Source organism: Camelina sativa, chromosome 20 (assembly GCF_000633955.1).
Source record: "Camelina sativa cultivar DH55 chromosome 20, Cs, whole genome shotgun sequence".
Taxonomy (NCBI): Eukaryota; Viridiplantae; Streptophyta; class Magnoliopsida; order Brassicales; family Brassicaceae; genus Camelina; species Camelina sativa.
Genome location: NC_025704.1, coordinates 10,911,582 through 10,928,604, shown reverse-complemented (window position 1 = coordinate 10,928,604; position 17,023 = coordinate 10,911,582). Strand labels below are relative to the sequence as shown.

The window sequence follows — 17,023 nt, the reverse complement described above, 5'->3', positions numbered from 1 at the left end:
ACCTGCCTTGAAATGAAATGGATATGGTTCTTTTTAGTTTTCCATTTTACCGCAAGATCATGCATATGGTATTGAAGAAGAATTATTCAACAAATGTTTTGCTACCAATGGTAAATGTAAAGAAACCAAAGAGAACACACGATTAGTGGTTGGTTACACAACCAAATTTTCTTTACTATAGGAAAATTAGTTTCAAGTATCACAAATAAACAGCAAGTAGTTCTTCACCGGAGGATAAAACAGCATGTAGTTTTTGAGCAATTAAGTCAACAAGTGTTACGCCTCTTCTTCTTCAAATTTTTACTGTTAACATTACATCAACGCATTTTGTAAAATCGCAAGTAATTACATAATTTATCAACTCGTTAAGGATGTTAATTTGTGGACATCTGGAAACCCATTAAGCCTTACTAGACCAAAACTTTAGTGCCCTAAGCCCAATAAAAAAAATAACTCACGAGTATGAATGAGTACTTCAAGTCAGTATTTCAAAACCCCTAGTCCCTAAATCGACGATTCACCTGGCCATCTCCAATCTCGATTACTATTTTCTTTCACTGTTGAACTCGGTCTTGTATCAAACCCTTGAAGTGCTGATATGAAGATGAAGGTACATAAATTTGAAAGTTGCTTTGTTTCAGCAGTGTCTTTTGTTTATACTCTAATTGCTCATGCTTTTAAACTAGCATGGCTGTGTCATTGATCAGGAAAACAATGCTTTTACCTGCCTGCCTACTACATATAAATTATTTTTCTTCTTTCTGATTGAATTATCAAGTTTATAATGTCACAGGACATGGATCCTTTTACCGAGGCTATTGCTACGAGTGTTCAGGTCATTACTAAGTACCCTCTTAATTAATTAGCGTCATTCTTGTTTATCTAACTGAGATACTAAGAGACCATATGGATCGTCAATGTGCCAAAAAGAATAAAAAAAATCTTTCGAATATGCAAAAAAAATAGGAGGCTTTGAACGCAATGTGGTTGCGAGTTGAAGAAGCAAATGCTGATGTGATTAGAGAATGGGAGGCTGAAAGGAAAGCTATTGAAGAAGCACCTCGAGTCAGTAACGACACTCCGGTATTGGTTGAGTATACTGAAAGAATCAAATCATTATCATTAGAGGTGGAGGTTCTAAAGGTATGTGTAACGTTAACTCATTACTTCGATCATCCTTTCTGTATTCACTATCAAAAGTTTTTGTAGGATTTTTATGTTGATTAGGCTCTCAATATCGTGAAGTGTATATGTTAGTTTAAAACATATTTTATCACAGGCTTCGCTTCAGTCTGAACGACAAGCTGCACAAGACTTGAGAAAAGCTTTCTCCCAGGCAGAGGCTAAAAATTCAGAGCTTGCCACAAAACTTGAAAATGTTACGAGAAGAGTGGATCAGCTATGTGATTCGGTACTCTCAAGTAGCCTTGAGCTCTGTGCTAGTATATAACATTGCTATGTCACCACCCGGGTCAACAAAGAATTAAGACATAACTTTTCATGTACTTTTGTCTGAGTATTGCACTCTGTTGTTATCATGGTGTTTTTCGTTTAGGAAAACCAGGAAGTACTTGCCAAAAGCATCTCACAAAACCTTGGATATGAGGGAGGCAAGCCTGTTGCTGCATATATCATTTACAAATGTCTTCTTCACTGGAGATCATTTGAAGTCGAAAGAACCATCATCTTTAAACGTATCGTGCAAATAATAACTTCCGCCATTCAAGTAATTAAGATGATTTTTGTTTATTTTTTGTTTCTTGCTTCATTGTTTAGATACTATTTGAACATGTTGTAACGTTGAATAATACAGGTCCCGGATGATAATAATGTTTTGGCGTATTGGTTATCTAATTCAGCCACGCTCTTTTGTCTACTGAAACGCACGTTCACAAGTGCTACAATAACGCCATCGTCCAGAGTAAAGAAGCTGCAAATCCTTTCTCTTTCTTTTTTTGTTTTTTGTATCTGCCTTAATGTGCCAGCCTCAGTTCTGTCTTGAATGTCTTCTTTACAATTCAAATAGGGATTCAAGCAGCAGCTTATTGATTTCATCGAGAAGGTGTATGCAATGATCAGAGATAATCTAAAGAAAGAGATCTTTCCTCTCTTTGAGTTCTGTGTACGGGTAATGTCTTTATTGCTTTTGTGCCCGCCAATCCATTTTTGGTTTATAAGACATGTCCACATGATACAGAAACAAGGGAGATTCGCTAACGCACGAACTCAGGTTTCTCATTGGGAAAGTATTGGGGCAAGCCTAAGCAGTTACCAAGATATAATGAAAGCTAACAATGTGAGTCTGTGGATCCATTAAAAAGAAAGAAAAAAAAATAACAAAAGAGTAAAACTATTTATGAATGATGAATGATGAATGATGATTATATTGTATGTTTACATGATGCAGGTTCCACCATTCAGAAAACTATTTACACAAATATTTGCCTACATCAATGTTCAGCTTTTCAACAGGCATGTCCACTTGTAATCTATCCCTTTTATTCTTTTTTTTTTTTTTTCTTTTTCTCTCAAGCCAATTTGACAAAGAGATTTCTCTGTCATAAACTTGTGCATTATAGCAGGTTTGGCTAAATTAGAGCAATGGTGCATAGACGCTACCGAGGTAAGCCACAATTTCTTCATGCTTTGACTCTTTAACATTTGCATAAACATTTTCACATCTTTTTGGGTTTACTTATTTTATTTTATTACAGTATGCAGGTTCAGCATTGCATGAGTTGAGGCATATCCGGCAGACTGTTGATTTTCTGGTGAAATTCTAAATCTTATTANCTCTCTCTCTCCTTAATTTTCAAACCCTTAAACCCTAATTTGTCCAAACACCATTTCTTCTTACTCATGTCTTTTCTTCTTTTCTATTCACTTTATTATTTATGTAATTATCTTACCTATCTATCCCTTTTTTTTTTTTTTTTTTTTTTTCCTTTTCTCTCAAGCCAATTTGACAAAGAGATTTCTCTGTCATAAACTTGTGCATTATAGCAGGTTTGGCTAAATTAGAGCAATGGTGCATAGACGCTACCGAGGTAAGCCACAATTTCTTCATGCTTTGACTCTTTAACATTTGCATAAACATTTTCACATCTTTTTGGGTTTACTTATTTTATTTTATTACAGTATGCAGGTTCAGCATTGCATGAGTTGAGGCATATCCGGCAGACTGTTGATTTTCTGGTGAAATTCTAAATCTTATTATATATGCCAAATCCTATAATCCTTAAACTTAATTGTTTTGGCTCTATGTTCAGCTCATTCATGCAAAGCCGAAAAAGACCGTAGATGATATAACAAGCAAAATCTGTCCGGTACTTACTTAGTCTCTTCTACTCGGTCAAATGCTCAAATGCTCAAATCTGTCCCTTAGATCGCTATACTTTCATGAAGGGAACAGTAAATTTGTCTTCTTATTTTTTTTTTTCAGGTGCTAAGTGTACAGCAGCTATACAGAATCAGCACAATGTACTGGGATGACAAATATGGCACTCGGAGTGTTTCTTCAGATGTATGTTTCAATTTTACATAACTAAGCTTTAGTCTGTCTTGATATGGTATTAATTGTCTGTGTGGTTTACGAAACCATAAGGTTTTGGAAAAGCTAAGAATCATGTCGAAGTACTCGAACTATGCCATAAGCACCTGTTTCGTTTTGGAAGATGACTCAACTAACGTGAGGGGATGAATCAAAACGCAGCATCCCGTTTAAGGTGGATGATATATCAGAGTCAATGCAACATGTGGATGTAAACGACATTGAACCTTCTCAGTTGATTCGGGAGAACCCAAGTTTCAGCTTCTTACTCACTCGTGAAGAAGGCAGGTCATCAGTTCTGCCCTGAGGAGTGTATTCATTTTTTTTCCGGGATGGATTATGTTTTAGTTATTCATATATTTATTGATTTGGGTGTTGTTGCAATGAAGTCATTAGTCACTGCATGTAGTTTGTTTTGATTGATGTCTGAAGTGCAATCTAGTATTGATTTGAATTGATTGATGTCTGATACTAAATACGTAGCACCCTAGAGCTTTGCAAATGAATTGTGAGAGTCTATTTTCATCTTTGCTTCTCATAATGAAGTGAAAAAGCGGTCCAACGGTATCATTATAGACATAATGATCCTATTTTATTGATTGAAACCCCACAAGGTCATTTAACGTTTGCATTATGCATTACATCAACTCATTTTGTAAAAGCCAAACAAAGAACATACAAGGTCATAAACTTCTTTAGGATGTCCCTTTACGCCCGGCCCTGAAACCATATGAAGAGTTTTCTATGCTTCCAAAATAATATTGATTAGTATTTGAAGAGGAGCCAACTCTTTCTTATTAACCACCAACTGGTACTCCTGCATGTTTCCAAAAAGCGTGCATCATCATTATACAAACTTTTACAATCAATTAAAAGAACATTCCTAAGAAGGCAGCATGATCCAGAGAAGATTCATCAACTTACAGTTATGAAGAGAACAAAATGCTTGAAGCAAGTGTTGAGATGAGCTTCTTCCTTGAGTTTCACAATCGTTCCAAAGTGAGAATGATAGATGTGTGCATATACACGAAACAACTTTTTCGAAATGCACTTCACGACATCCACAAAGTTTGAAGGGAACGGTTCTCCTGAATAGAAAAAAATAAAAATAAAAAAGTGTTACAAACTATAAACCAACTTAAAGATGTTTAAAACTATATATGAATTAGCTTCACAAATAAGTATCAAATATCTTCGGAAAAATGGTTTTGTTATCTATCTGAGTTCGAATCCAATTCAAGACAGACTCAATATATTTAGGGGATGAACCCATTTTATGCCTTTTTCCAGTACGTTCATCTATCCATCTATACTCATATCTGCAAGATCGTAACAATATGCTATACGATCAATTCATCATGTCAAGAAGCTTGGGATTTGATGGATGAGAATATCAAGAATGGTAAAGATAGTTTACCTTCCAGCCTTCATATCTAGGCAAGTGGTGGTTGTGCAGAACTCTTCAAGAGTAGCATATAAACGTCTTATTAGTTTGTAGAAAGCTACAGCTAAAAGAAATTAAAGACACAAAGAAATCAAATTAAGAAGAAATAATCAAAGTTTGGATGAGAGTAATTACAGGTCATAATGTTTTGTGTCTTAACTGTTCAAGGCCAACCACTCGTTGATGTCTGCACCAAGAGGTAGTTCCACGGCTTCTCTGAAATTGTCACACCCAATAGTCACTGTGAAGAGCTCTCGGTCCCGGATCTGAAAACCATAAATTTTGTTAGAATGTTACATCTTTCAAAATGTGATTACAGAGCAATAGTTTAAGCCATACTAACCACCTGGCTCTCAAATGGTTTCTTCCTCTTCATTGGTCGAGATGTCCTCTGTACATTGTTACTGTAAGACAGAAAATATGATCATCCATCATGTTAGAGGAGCTAGCAGGATTATTCACTACAATTCTAGTAGTTTGAATGTAAAACACAACACAAGAGTCCGGAGAAATTAAGTTCTGGGGATTATCAGGATTTTGACTTTGTCCCAACAACAACAAGCAAGACAACTTGAGAATACTAAAACACATACAGAGTTTTTACTAATACAAAAACAGAGAGGATAATAGAGAAATGTATTGAAACTTTGCAAGATACCTGCTTTGTAAAGCCAATAAACTCATGTCTGCAGAGAGAGATCGAGTGCGGCAGAGGATGAAACTTGCTGAATAATCAAGGCTTGCTCAACCTAAAAATCGAAGAAGCAATTAAAATCATAATAAGAAAGAATTAAAAATTTAACGTCTAGACTATATAAATGTGTATCATAATACAATTCAAGGACTTGAATGAAAACAGAGACTGAAGGACTAGCAAATTATGTAAGCAAGCAAGTAAGTAAGTAAGTAAGGCTTCTCTTTCTATTCCGCTCACTTTTACTTGAGGGGTAAGGCAACGGTTAGAAATACCACAAAGTTTTCTAATTGTTTGGGTGCTACGGATCCAAATAGTAAATATATATACTTTTTCATGTAGTTTGATTGATGTAAACTCACAAAATAATTTATCAGTATTATCATAGATTAATGGTTTTGGAAAGAAAGTAGTTCTAAACAAAATAAAATGTTCCACTTTTTCACCTTTTTCCTTAAAATTTTTATATTTGTTTCAGTAAAAAAACAAGGTCGCATTCCCATTTTATGCTTAATTTAATAGGAAAAACAAATGAAAATAATTAGCATAAGCTGTTCTAAGATGATTTTCTTTTGTTTCTACACTAATCAGTACCTAAATGTTCAGAGCCTAAATGCCAAAATTTTACATATAAATAATATTTAGAGATAAATCACTATAGGCATTGTAAAACAAATTATTTTGTAACTTTATAGGGAATTTATCCCAAAATAATAAAAAAAAAAACAAAATCTTTGTAAAAGGTAAGACTTTTGGTTTGATAAGTTGTGTAATCTAAATATTTTCTTTTAGTTATTATAGCTGACCAAAAGAGAATGTAAATGTGTATAATATTTTCTATTAAATATTATTTTCTAAAAGAAATTATAATAACATATATAATTAAAAAATATTTCCTTTTAAAATATTTGTAATTAAATTTAGTTTTTAGGGTAAATTTTTGTGGGTTTTAGATATCAGGATATTATAGATTGGTAAGAGCATCTGCATTGATTAAAAATGAATCTCCAAAAAGTAAAATAATATTATTTAATTTAAAAAAAGCAATTGGGACTACTTACAACAAGACACCTAAGGGCATCTCCAAGAGAAACTTCAAAAATGAAGTATGGAAACTTCAAAAATGAAGTATGAGACTTCTTTCCTCCAAGAGTATACTTCATATATGAAGTTTTTAAAATAAGTATTTTGCACTATAGTCCTTATATTATTCATAGTTACTTTAAAATCATAAAACTTTTATAAATAACTCTAAAACATACATTAAAATGTTACACACAATATTAATTTATAAAATATCAAATTTAGGTGATTATTAGTATTGTTCTAGTATTTTAATTTGTGTCATATTTATGTGTTCATGTAATTTTATTTCATTGTATTACTTTATTTTGTATTAATTATGTTTAGTATCATATTTTGTTGTGTAATATTTGTTGTAATATATGTAATTTTTATGAAATTTTAATATTTTAATTTTTATTAAATATATGTAACAATTAAATTTATAAGGATATATGTGAAATACTTTGAAGTGATAAAATTTTAGGACTAAAATGATAAAAAAAACATAATTTTTTAGGATTAAAATGATTAAAAATATAATTTTTGAGATTATTTATGAGATACACAAATCTAGGGATTGAAATGCAAAAAGAAAAGATGAAACTTCAAATTTGGAGTTTTGAACAGTGATACTTCAAATATAGAGTGTCACTGTTCAAAACTTCAAATTATGAAGTATTGAAGTATCTCTTGGAGTACATAAAACTTCAAATTTGAGGGGATAGAGTATCTCTTGGAGATGCCCTAAGTAGCATACCACGTAAGAACAAGAGCTTCTCATTAGCATAGCATCGTTTCTCAAACCAGAAACTCTGTTTTCTCTCTTTCATACATTTTCTTTATTTTTTAATTTTTTATTCTTCAGAAACCCTCTAAGAAACCACCAATAAACGTGGTCTATGTGTACTGTAGGAGAGTTTTGATCCATCAAATCTCAAGTCAATTCTATTATTTTGTATTAACCAATGTTTAAGAAAATGGTCTAAGAGGCCGTCTAGGCGCTGTCTAGGCGCTAGGCGCTTAGCAGACACCTAGATGACCGTCTGAACCGCTTAAGATTACATAAATTTTATTTTAATATTTATTTTTGACTTTTAACTATATATATTGAAGTTATTAAGTTTTATATATGTATATGTAATTATAAATATTTATATGTTGTTAATGTAACTTAAATAAATGTATTTTCTAACTTTTGTTTATGATTAATTATTATTCTATTTTTATAACATATATTTTTACATAATTATATATATATATATAATGTTTTATGTTGTTAACGCCTAAACCGCCTAAAAACCATCAAGCCCCCGATTAGACGTTCTAGGCACTAGGCTAGGCGTTGTGTTTCCACCTATATACCGCCTAACGCTTTCTTGAACACTAGTTTTAACTTAAACGATAAACCAACTGAGCGTGAAATAACTCAAATTTAGACTCGCTGATCTGAGTGAGAAGAGAAATGAGTGGCACTTACCCCTCAAATATTTTATACAAAATTAGGATTTAAACTCTTTGAAAAAAATAAACAAAGATAAATAAATAGTGACAAAAATCCCGATGATATATTATGTTCAGATAAATAAACAGAGAAAAAACAACGACGATATATATATAATACTCCCTCCGTTTCAAAATATAGGATATTTTAACTAAAGCACGTAGATTAAGAAGTCTTTACTTTTAACAAGTTAAACTAATCAGAAACAATACTGCATAATATAAAATACTAAATTAATCTAAAAGTTACATAGAAAGTTGAAAACATCATATATTATGAAACAAAAACCCTTTCTAAAACATCTTATATTTTGAAACGGAGGGAGTATAAAATTGCTTCAGATATATTTGAATCTGTGATATTTTTCATCAAACTTTTAGAATCCAAGAACTTATACTATAAAAAATAAAAATTTTGATTTGTAACAAAAACATTGTGTTTTTGTAAATAAGGTGATTGTAATACCTCGATTTCTTCTTCATAGATGACAACTCTGCACTCCTTAGATCTAGTTTCTCTTGCCCTTCACAATTTTTTGCTGTAGATTACTACTTCTAGTTTCTCTTGCCCTTCACTCAGACTCAGCTGTCAAAGACTTACCACCAAATCTTCGTCAAAGATTTACCACCAAATCTTCGTCAAAGATTTACTACCATATCTTTGAAGTGGATCTCTTGCCTTTCTAGTTTTGGAAAATATATCCTACTTAGTAGATAAAATTATAATAAATCACAACCGTCCGTTAGTTAAAAAGTTGTAAATACGTGAATATACCAGATTACCCTCTCTTGAAACTCCTCTCCGCTTTTTTGGTTCGTTTGCTGATAGTCCAATTGTAGATTTACTACTTTTTATTGAACAAATTACTCAAATGTTATACAAAAGTAAGAATATTGCTCGTATATTATACTTTTTTTTTTGACAACAAAGAACAAGATTAGCTCAGATAAGCCAATTTGCTGGAATATTATTTACAAAGATAGCTAGATGCGGTAATGTGCGAAGGCGTCGCGCAAGATTGTCCGCTTTACCATTCTGAGAGCGAGGGACGTAGACCAAAGAGAAAGAAGCGAACTCCTCCTTATCCGTCTGTATGTCCTCCAAATAAGGCAGAAAGGCTGGCCACTCGGAAGGCGAAGAAACCATCTTCACTAAGTCGGAGCAGTCGGTGAGAAAAACAACAGATTGATTGTCCGCTCCAATCATACAACGCATAGCCCAAACAAGGGCCTCGATCTCGGCATGAAGAGGAGAAAGGCTACGACAATGATTGGGCTCGTATATTATACATTTTCTAAAAATTACTCATATATTTAGTGTTTTTGGTGTTACTACAATTAACATCCTTGGTTAATTTTACATTTTTAATTCCAGAAATATTAAAAAAAAAATACACATCAGCAAACAATTCCACGTCATTATTGACATTGAACGTCTGATTTTTATTACTTAATGACTGAGTTATAATACTTAAGGAAAAACGAAAGGTCTCGTAGATTCATATGACGGCTGAGTTATATAATGCTTGGTGGCTGACTTATAACAAGAAATAAACTGAAAGTGAACGTCTGATTTATATTACTTCACGGCTGAGTTATAATACTTAAGACAAATTGAAATGTCTCATAGATTCATATGACGGCTGAGTTATAATGCTTTGTGGCTGACTTATAACAAGAAATAAAAGTAAACAACTGAATTTTATTACTTGACGATTGAGTTATAATACTTAAGGAAAAACAAAATGTCTCTTAGATTCATATGACGGCTGAGTTATAATGCTTGGTGACTGACTTATAACAAGAAATAAACTTAAAGTAAACGGCTGATTTATATACTTCAAGGCTGAGTTATAATATTTAAGGGAAAACAAAAGTTCTCATAGATTTATATGACGGCTGAGTTATAATGCTTTCTGGCTGACTTATTAGCTGTTTCATCTTTCCTCTCGATCCGTCCTTACCACTAATTTTGGTAGACTTTTTTGCCGAAAACTCCACACAGAAACGTAGCTGATCGATTTTCCATATTCCCAAAAAACATTGCAACGCTCGTTCATTGGAGACATAAACTGATGGAGTATCATGCGACATATGTTTCAGTGTCTTGTTCGAGAACATGTAGCTCAACTTTAGCTGATGGCTTAACGCGTTCAATCCGTAGTCATCGAGAACAAGCTTCACAAGCTTGTCTTGCGTTGTTTCCGCATCTATCTGCACAACTCTACACCCTCTATTGTCGGTGTTAAATACATATTTGTGTTTCTTTACCCAATTACCGGAAACAACAATTACCGGAACTGGATCCATGAAAAAAATAAAGAAGAATAAGGAAAAATAAGAAGTGAAGAACAAGGTGAAGAACAATGTAAAAAACATGTAAACCCTTCACTTTTGAACCAGGTGAAGAACAAGAGTCGAAAAAAAGATGTTTCGTATTTTCTTAGAAGATGATGACATGGAATGATGACATGGATGATGTGTCTGAAGCGGCAAGTCAGCCACCAAACGAACATGTAAACCAGCCTAATTAAATCAACCATCACACAAAATTATAATTCAGCCGCAACATGAATACTATTACAGTAAATTAAAACTAAAAAACGGCTGTCAAACTCAGCCGCTTAATGTCATAACTCAACTGAAAATCTGTAACTCAGCCGTATCGTTTAATAAGTCGGCTGTAACTAAATGATATTCTAGTAATTAATCTTTTGCTACTAAGTCAGCCGTAAAATGACCGAGTTTTTTGATAAGTTAACCTGTGACGGCTGAGTTATAATATTTAACCATAACTCAACCGTAATGACATCTCATAAATCAACTGTTGTTCATAACTCAGCCAGCTGGAGAAAGTTAATTCAGCTGTGTCGAAGTATTAACTCAGCCAAATTTTTGACAACTCAACCATCGAGTAAAAACTCAGCCATAGTTACGGTTGAGTTATGCTCGTAACTCAGCCATTTTCTCATAACTCAGCCATATTTTATTAAGTCAGCCGTAACTACAGGCTGAGTTATGTTTGTAAGTCAGCCATTTTCTCATAACTCAGCCATTTTCCATAAATCAGCTGCAACATATTGTAATTCAGCCGTCATTACCGCTGTAACGCTTTACGGCTGAGTTATTTAATACACGTCAACGATTTCTGACGTGCCGTCTGACATATCAATGACATTCTTTGTAATTACATTTTTTCTGTAACATAAAATAAAGGCACGTTGGATATAAAAAAAAATACCCAAAATAAGATAATAACTAAAATGTATAATATTTGAGTAAATATATATATATTTTTTAATCTCTTTATTGCTCACTTTTTTTTTTTTACTCATTCACTTTTTCAGAGCGGCTTAGGGTTAGTTTAAAAAGTTATAACGCTGTTTAATTTTTGAAAAATGAACTTTAACTTTTTTTTTTTTTCGTCTGAATAAATCATTATAAACCAAACCAAAGTTATTTTACAAGGCATTCAAACCAGCAAATTAGATCTACCAAATATTGCACTCATTACACAGTGTTGGCACAATATATAATGTAAAATTAAGATCTTCACAGTGGCCAAGATTTTGATATAACTAGTAGTGTGTTGTATTGAGCTCTCCGTCCTTTTTTTCCTCTACATATTTTTTACCCTTGAATCATGGAACAGTAAATTATCTCTCTTGGTCTCTCCATTTTCACTGCACAATCTGGTTTTGTTTCCAAGGTCCACTCACTAACTCTCTTCTCCGATCATCTTTTCTTGACTTCAATCTGAGTCTCTTGTTGCTGCTTGGGCTTTAAGGTTCTGCTGTCTAGATCATGATCGTTTGCTTCCAAAATCATCACCTTCACTGTTTTTGTTTCTTGAAATATCTGGGTTAATTTTGTTGATCATAGGGGAATTGTTACTTTTTTTTTTTTAATTTATTTATTTTTACCTTTTTAATTGCAGTGATAACGATGCTTTACAGAGTTGTCATATTTACAGAGTTGCTTGTGTGCATTTGAGATTAGACTTCGTTCTTAGTGATTTGGAAAGATAGAGGCATCATTATAAATTTATTATAACCAAATTTTTATTACATGCACAGCTGCACTTAGCCTTTTCCCTTAATCAACTAAGCATGAGCTCAAATGAGCAGAGCACTCTGTTCTGTCCTTTTCTGCTGATCTTTGAGTTACTATTGCTATGAAAAATATGCATCTGACTTTTGGGTTTTGGTTTTACTTGTGTGGTTGGTTGACTGATCCAAAAGATTATAAAGATGAAGAAAAGACGTTTCTATGGTTTGAAGCATCCCTTTGATCCATGCCGTAAGTGTCGTTTAATTTTCCCTCTTATAAAAGTTTCTTACTTTGAATATTGGAGAACAATGTTTTTGACTTAATATATCGGTTTTTACTCGTAGCTTTCGAGTTCTTCTGCTCGGGTACATGGAATGCTGTGGAATACATAAGAATCGAAGATGGAAAGATGGCAATACGTCTGTTAGAGAATGGTTATGTGTTGGAAGATATCCGTCCGTTCCAAAGGCTTCGTCTCAGATCAAGAAAGGCGACATTGACCGACTGTATCTGTTTACTTAGGCCTGACATCGATGTTTGTGTTCTCTATCCTCTCCATGAGGATGACTTTGAACCGGTATATATGTAACTCCAATTGCTTGAATTCTCTTTTTCTTGCATCTTCAAACTCTTAAAACTACTCTGCATTTCTGTTTCTTGCATAGGTTTGGGTTGATGCGAGGATAGTTTCTATAGAGAGGAAGCCTCATGATCAGTCTAAATGCTCTTGCAAGATTAATATTAGAATTTACATAGACCAAGGCTGCATTGCTTCTGATAAACAAAGAATCAATAAAGATTCTGTTCTCATCAGTCTAAACCAAATCTCTATTCTCCAGAAGTTTTACAAGGAACAAAGTACTGATCAGTTCTACAGGTGGAAGTTCTCTGAGGACTGCACTTCGTTGACAAGAACAAGACTGTCATTGGGAAAGTTCTTACCGGATCTTTCTTGGTTGGCTGTTACTTCAATTACAAAAAGCATTGTGTTTCACATAAGGACAGTGCAAACCAAGATTGTGTATCAGATTATAACAGATGAAGGCTCTAGCAGTTCTATGAGTTTGATGAATATTACTGTTGAAGACGGTGTCCCGTTGTCAAAAGTGGTTCAGTTTAATCCGGCTGATATAGTTAATGATTCTCAAGATCCTGAAACAAAGCAAGAAACTGATTGTGATCCTGAAGAAGAAGAGGTAGTGGAACTGCGTCGGTCCAAGAGAAGGAAAGTGAGACCTGATAGATATACCGGATGTGATTCTCAGCCAGATATAAATGACGGTTGGGTGCGTATGATGCCATACCGGTCTGATAAATTGGCTGTTGTTAATGTGGAGAGTGAGGACGAAGAAGATGGTTATACTAATGATGAGTTGTATGTACCATTGTCATGTTTGTTCAAGAAAAAAATAACTAATTTTCAAGAAGATATACCAAATATTCGAAGAGACCAGACTGTTTTGGTGAAGAGGAGGAAAGGAAATGGACTTAGTCGAAAAGAACGGACATCCGAGATTTCTGTTATTCCTTTCACTCCTGTATTTGAGGCTATACCATTGGAACGGTTTGGTCTTAATGCTAATTTGTTGGGTGGGGGTGGCAGTTTCTCAAGAAGCCATTACTTTGATGAGATTGATAAGTACCGAAGTAAAGTTGTGAAGTACGGGAAGAAAATGACGGAAATAGAAGAGATGATGGAAGCTGATCTCTGTTGGAAAGGTCCTAACCATGTGAAGTCTGTTCAAAAACGAATATCCCGACCATCGCGGTCAGTTGTTCCAAAAACTGAGGAACAACGGGTCTTTAAGAAAGTAACATTGAGTGCAGGTGCATATAATAAGCTGATAGATACATACATGAACAACATTGAGGTAACAATTGCAGCCAAGGACGAGCCCACCAGTGTTGTTGAACAGTGGGAGGAGTTAAAGAAGACAAATTTCGTATCTAAATTGCACAGGGATATGGAACAGACCTCTAATGAGGATGATGAGGGAGAGACTTCAGAGAACGAAATGTTATGGAGAGAAATGGAACTCTGCTTAGCTTCTTCTTACATTCTTGATGACAACGAGGTATAATTATCTTTGAAACATCCCATATTCTAAAACTTTATATGCAAGCATGCGCCCGCTAATTTTATTGTTGTGGTGTATCAAAATCTCTAGGCAAGAGTGGGCAACGAGGCTTTTGAAAAGGCGAGAATTGGTTGTGAGCACGAATATAGGCTGGACGAAGAAATCGGGATGTGTTGTAGGTTATGTGGTCATGTAGGAACTGAGATAAAACATGTTTCTGCACCATTTGTAAGTGAAACTCACAACTTACAAATATATAATTTTACTTTGCTCTTAAATGATTGTATTCCATGGTTTGGTTTGGATAGGCGGAACATAAGAAATGGACCATAGAGACTAAGCAGATCGAAGAGCATGACCTAAAGACTAAATTAGGCCACAAAGAAGCTGAGAGAAAAGATTTCACTATGTCAAGTGATTCTTTGGGATTGCTTGCGGCTGAAGAAAGTGACAATGTTTGGGCATTAATACCTCAGCTTAAGAGAAAACTACATATGCATCAGCAACGAGCTTTCGAGTTTCTCTGGAGAAATATAGCAGGATATGTGGAACCAGCACTTATGGATCCCACTTCAGATAAGATAGGTGGTTGTGTGATCTCTCATACACCAGGAGCTGGTAAAACTTTCTTAATCATTGCTTTCCTCACAAGCTACTTAAAGCTATTCCCCGGGAAAAGACCTTTGGTTCTTGCTCCTAAAACAACTCTCTACACTTGGTACAAGGAGTTCATCAAATGGGAGATCCCAGTTCCGGTTCATTTGATCCATGGTCGACGAACCTACTCTACCTTCAAACATAACAGCACAGTTCAGTTCAATGGAGTTCCGAAACCAAGCAAAGATGTTATGCATGTTCTTGATTGCTTAGAAAAAATACAGAAATGGCACGCGCATCCAAGCGTTCTTGTAATGGGTTACACCTCGTTTCTGACTCTAATGAGGGAAGACTCAAAGTTTGCTCATCGGAAATACATGGCTAAAGTTCTAAGAGAGAGCCCAGGGCTTCTTGTTCTTGATGAAGGACATAACCCAAGGAGTACCAAGTCAAGACTACGTAAGGGCTTGATGAAAGTTGGTACTGACTTAAGAATACTTCTTTCAGGTACTTTGTTTCAGAACAACTTCTGTGAGTACTTCAACACACTGTGTTTGGCTAGACCAAAGTTTATTCATGAGGTTCTGATGGAGTTAGATCAGAAATATAAGACCAGGCAAGGTGTGAAGAAGGCGCCTCACTTACTGGAGAACAGAGCACGTAAACTCTTCATCGATATAATCGCCAAGAAGATTGATGCGAGCGTGGGAGATGAACGCCTTCAAGGTCTCAATATGTTGAAGAATATGACTAATAGTTTCATTGATAATTATGAAGGGAGTGGATGTGGGAGTGGTGATGCTCTTCCCGGTCTACAGATCTATACTTTGTTGATGAACTCGACGGATGTACAGCATAAGATACTCGCAAAACTTCAGGATGTAATAGATAGTTATTACGGGTATCCACTCGAGGTCGAGCTTCAGACCACATTGGCAGCTATACACCCTTGGTTGGTCACGACCTCAAACTGCTGCACAAAATTCTTCAACCCACAAGAACTTGTTGAGATCGAAAAAGTCAAGCACGACGCAAAGAAAGGATCTAAAGTCATGTTTGTGCTAAACCTTGTCTACCGAGTGGTCAAGAGGGAGAAGATCTTGATCTTTTGCCACAACATAGCACCAATACGTCTGTTCATCGAACTGTTTGAGAACGTTTTCAGGTGGCAAAGAGGCAGAGAGATCTTGACCTTAACCGGCGACCTAGAGCTGTTCGAGAGAGGTAGAGTAATAGACAAATTTGAAGAACTGGGAAACCCATCCCGAGTCCTACTGGCTTCGATCACAGCTTGCGCAGAAGGGATTAGTCTAACCGCTGCTTCACGGGTGATAATGCTTGACTCGGAATGGAACCCTTCAAAGACAAAGCAAGCGATAGCTCGTGCATTCAGACCGGGACAGCAGAAAGTTGTTTATGTTTATCAGCTCTTGTCCAGAGGAACATTGGAGGAAGACAAGTACAGGAGAACGACATGGAAAGAGTGGGTTTCAAGTATGATATTCAGTGAGGAGTTTGTTGAGGATCCGTCTCTATGGCAAGCTGAGAAGATTGAAGATGATGTTCTTAGAGAGATCGTTGGAGAAGATAGAGTCAAATCTTTCCATATGATCATGAAGAATGAGAAGGCTTCAACAGGGTGATGGTTTGTATAAAAAAGAATACTAACTAATAAAGAGCCTGCAGTTTTCTGCAAACAGAAACAAAAAGGTTAGTTCTCTGTTTTTACCATGGCTTTGAATATCCCAAGTCCCTAGAGCTCATGTGTGTCATATATACTAATATGTATAAGTAAATTATGTGAAAATGTATCATATACTTATGTAGAAGCCTGTCTTAAGTATTGTGAAATAGTGACAAAATCAATAACAATGTGAAATAATATAAGCAGTTATCCTATATGAACAAGTATATAGGCACATATCTCTCGTTAAATCTTAATTTTTTTTGTAATAGGCTAACAATGTTGCAAAGAGATCATGAACCTTTTCATTACATACAACTTTAATTAACAACAAAATTATACAAAAAAAAATGGAAAAAAT

At 34.7% G+C, this 17,023-nt stretch overlaps 4 protein-coding genes across 4 annotated transcripts; 3 read left to right on the top strand and 1 right to left on the bottom strand.

The window, feature by feature from the left end:
- LOC104772400 (myosin-17) lies at positions 785–2,317 on the top strand. Its single transcript, XM_019241842.1, has 7 exons — positions 785–835; positions 967–1,143; positions 1,280–1,411; positions 1,556–1,744; positions 1,814–1,990; positions 2,027–2,122; positions 2,198–2,317. The coding sequence occupies exons 1-7, from the start codon at positions 785–787 to the stop codon at positions 2,315–2,317; spliced, it is 942 nt and encodes a 313-aa protein (XP_019097387.1).
- On the top strand, positions 2,602–3,857 carry LOC109131167 (myosin-17-like). Its single transcript, XM_019241841.1, has 7 exons — positions 2,602–2,623; positions 2,974–3,047; positions 3,139–3,195; positions 3,270–3,326; positions 3,443–3,523; positions 3,605–3,678; positions 3,710–3,857. The coding sequence occupies exons 1-7, from the start codon at positions 2,602–2,604 to the stop codon at positions 3,855–3,857; spliced, it is 513 nt and encodes a 170-aa protein (XP_019097386.1).
- Positions 4,293–5,370, bottom strand: LOC104772399 (putative MOB kinase activator-like 2B). Its single transcript, XM_019241840.1, has 6 exons — positions 5,338–5,370; positions 5,155–5,260; positions 4,968–5,058; positions 4,742–4,869; positions 4,475–4,644; positions 4,293–4,367 (listed from the first exon to the last, which is right to left on the bottom strand). Exons 1-6 carry the CDS (start codon positions 5,368–5,370, stop codon positions 4,293–4,295), a joined length of 603 nt encoding a protein of 200 aa, XP_019097385.1.
- On the top strand, positions 11,813–16,832 carry LOC104770421 (SNF2 domain-containing protein CLASSY 2-like). The gene is made up of 6 exons (XM_010494845.2): positions 11,813–11,962; positions 12,495–12,552; positions 12,648–12,880; positions 12,969–14,378; positions 14,472–14,609; positions 14,690–16,832. Exons 2-6 carry the CDS (start codon positions 12,504–12,506, stop codon positions 16,619–16,621), a joined length of 3,762 nt encoding a protein of 1,253 aa, XP_010493147.1. The 5' UTR covers positions 11,813–11,962; positions 12,495–12,503; the 3' UTR covers positions 16,622–16,832.

Bases quoted from the DNA above. Each gene is read 5' to 3' on its own strand.
- LOC104772400 (XM_019241842.1), top strand. From the start codon at position 785: ATGTCACAGGACATGGATCCTTTTACCGAGGCTATTGCTACGAGTGTT. The intron at 1,991-2,026 runs GTTCTGTCTTGA...CAATTCAAATAG, and splicing joins GCCTTAATGTGCCAGCCTCA to GGATTCAAGCAGCAGCTTAT. The intron at 2,123-2,197 runs GTACGGGTAATG...CACATGATACAG, and splicing joins TTCCTCTCTTTGAGTTCTGT to AAACAAGGGAGATTCGCTAA.
- LOC109131167 (XM_019241841.1), top strand. From the start codon at position 2,602: ATGGTGCATAGACGCTACCGAG. The intron at 3,048-3,138 runs GTAAGCCACAAT...ATTTTATTACAG, and splicing joins GGTGCATAGACGCTACCGAG to TATGCAGGTTCAGCATTGCA. The intron at 3,196-3,269 runs GTGAAATTCTAA...CTCTATGTTCAG, and splicing joins GGCAGACTGTTGATTTTCTG to CTCATTCATGCAAAGCCGAA.
- LOC104772399 (XM_019241840.1), bottom strand. From the start codon at position 5,370: ATGAAGAGGAAGAAACCATTTGAGAGCCAGGTG. The intron at 4,870-4,967 runs GTAAACTATCTT...ACGATCTTGCAG, and splicing joins CTAGATATGAAGGCTGGAAG to ATATGAGTATAGATGGATAG. The intron at 4,368-4,474 runs GTAAGTTGATGA...GGAAACATGCAG, and splicing joins ATTTTGTTCTCTTCATAACT to GAGTACCAGTTGGTGGTTAA.
- LOC104770421 (XM_010494845.2), top strand. From the start codon at position 12,504: ATGAAGAAAAGACGTTTCTATGGTTTGAAGCATCCCTTTGATCCATGC. The intron at 14,379-14,471 runs GTATAATTATCT...CAAAATCTCTAG, and splicing joins ACATTCTTGATGACAACGAG to GCAAGAGTGGGCAACGAGGC. The intron at 14,610-14,689 runs GTAAGTGAAACT...TGGTTTGGATAG, and splicing joins AACATGTTTCTGCACCATTT to GCGGAACATAAGAAATGGAC.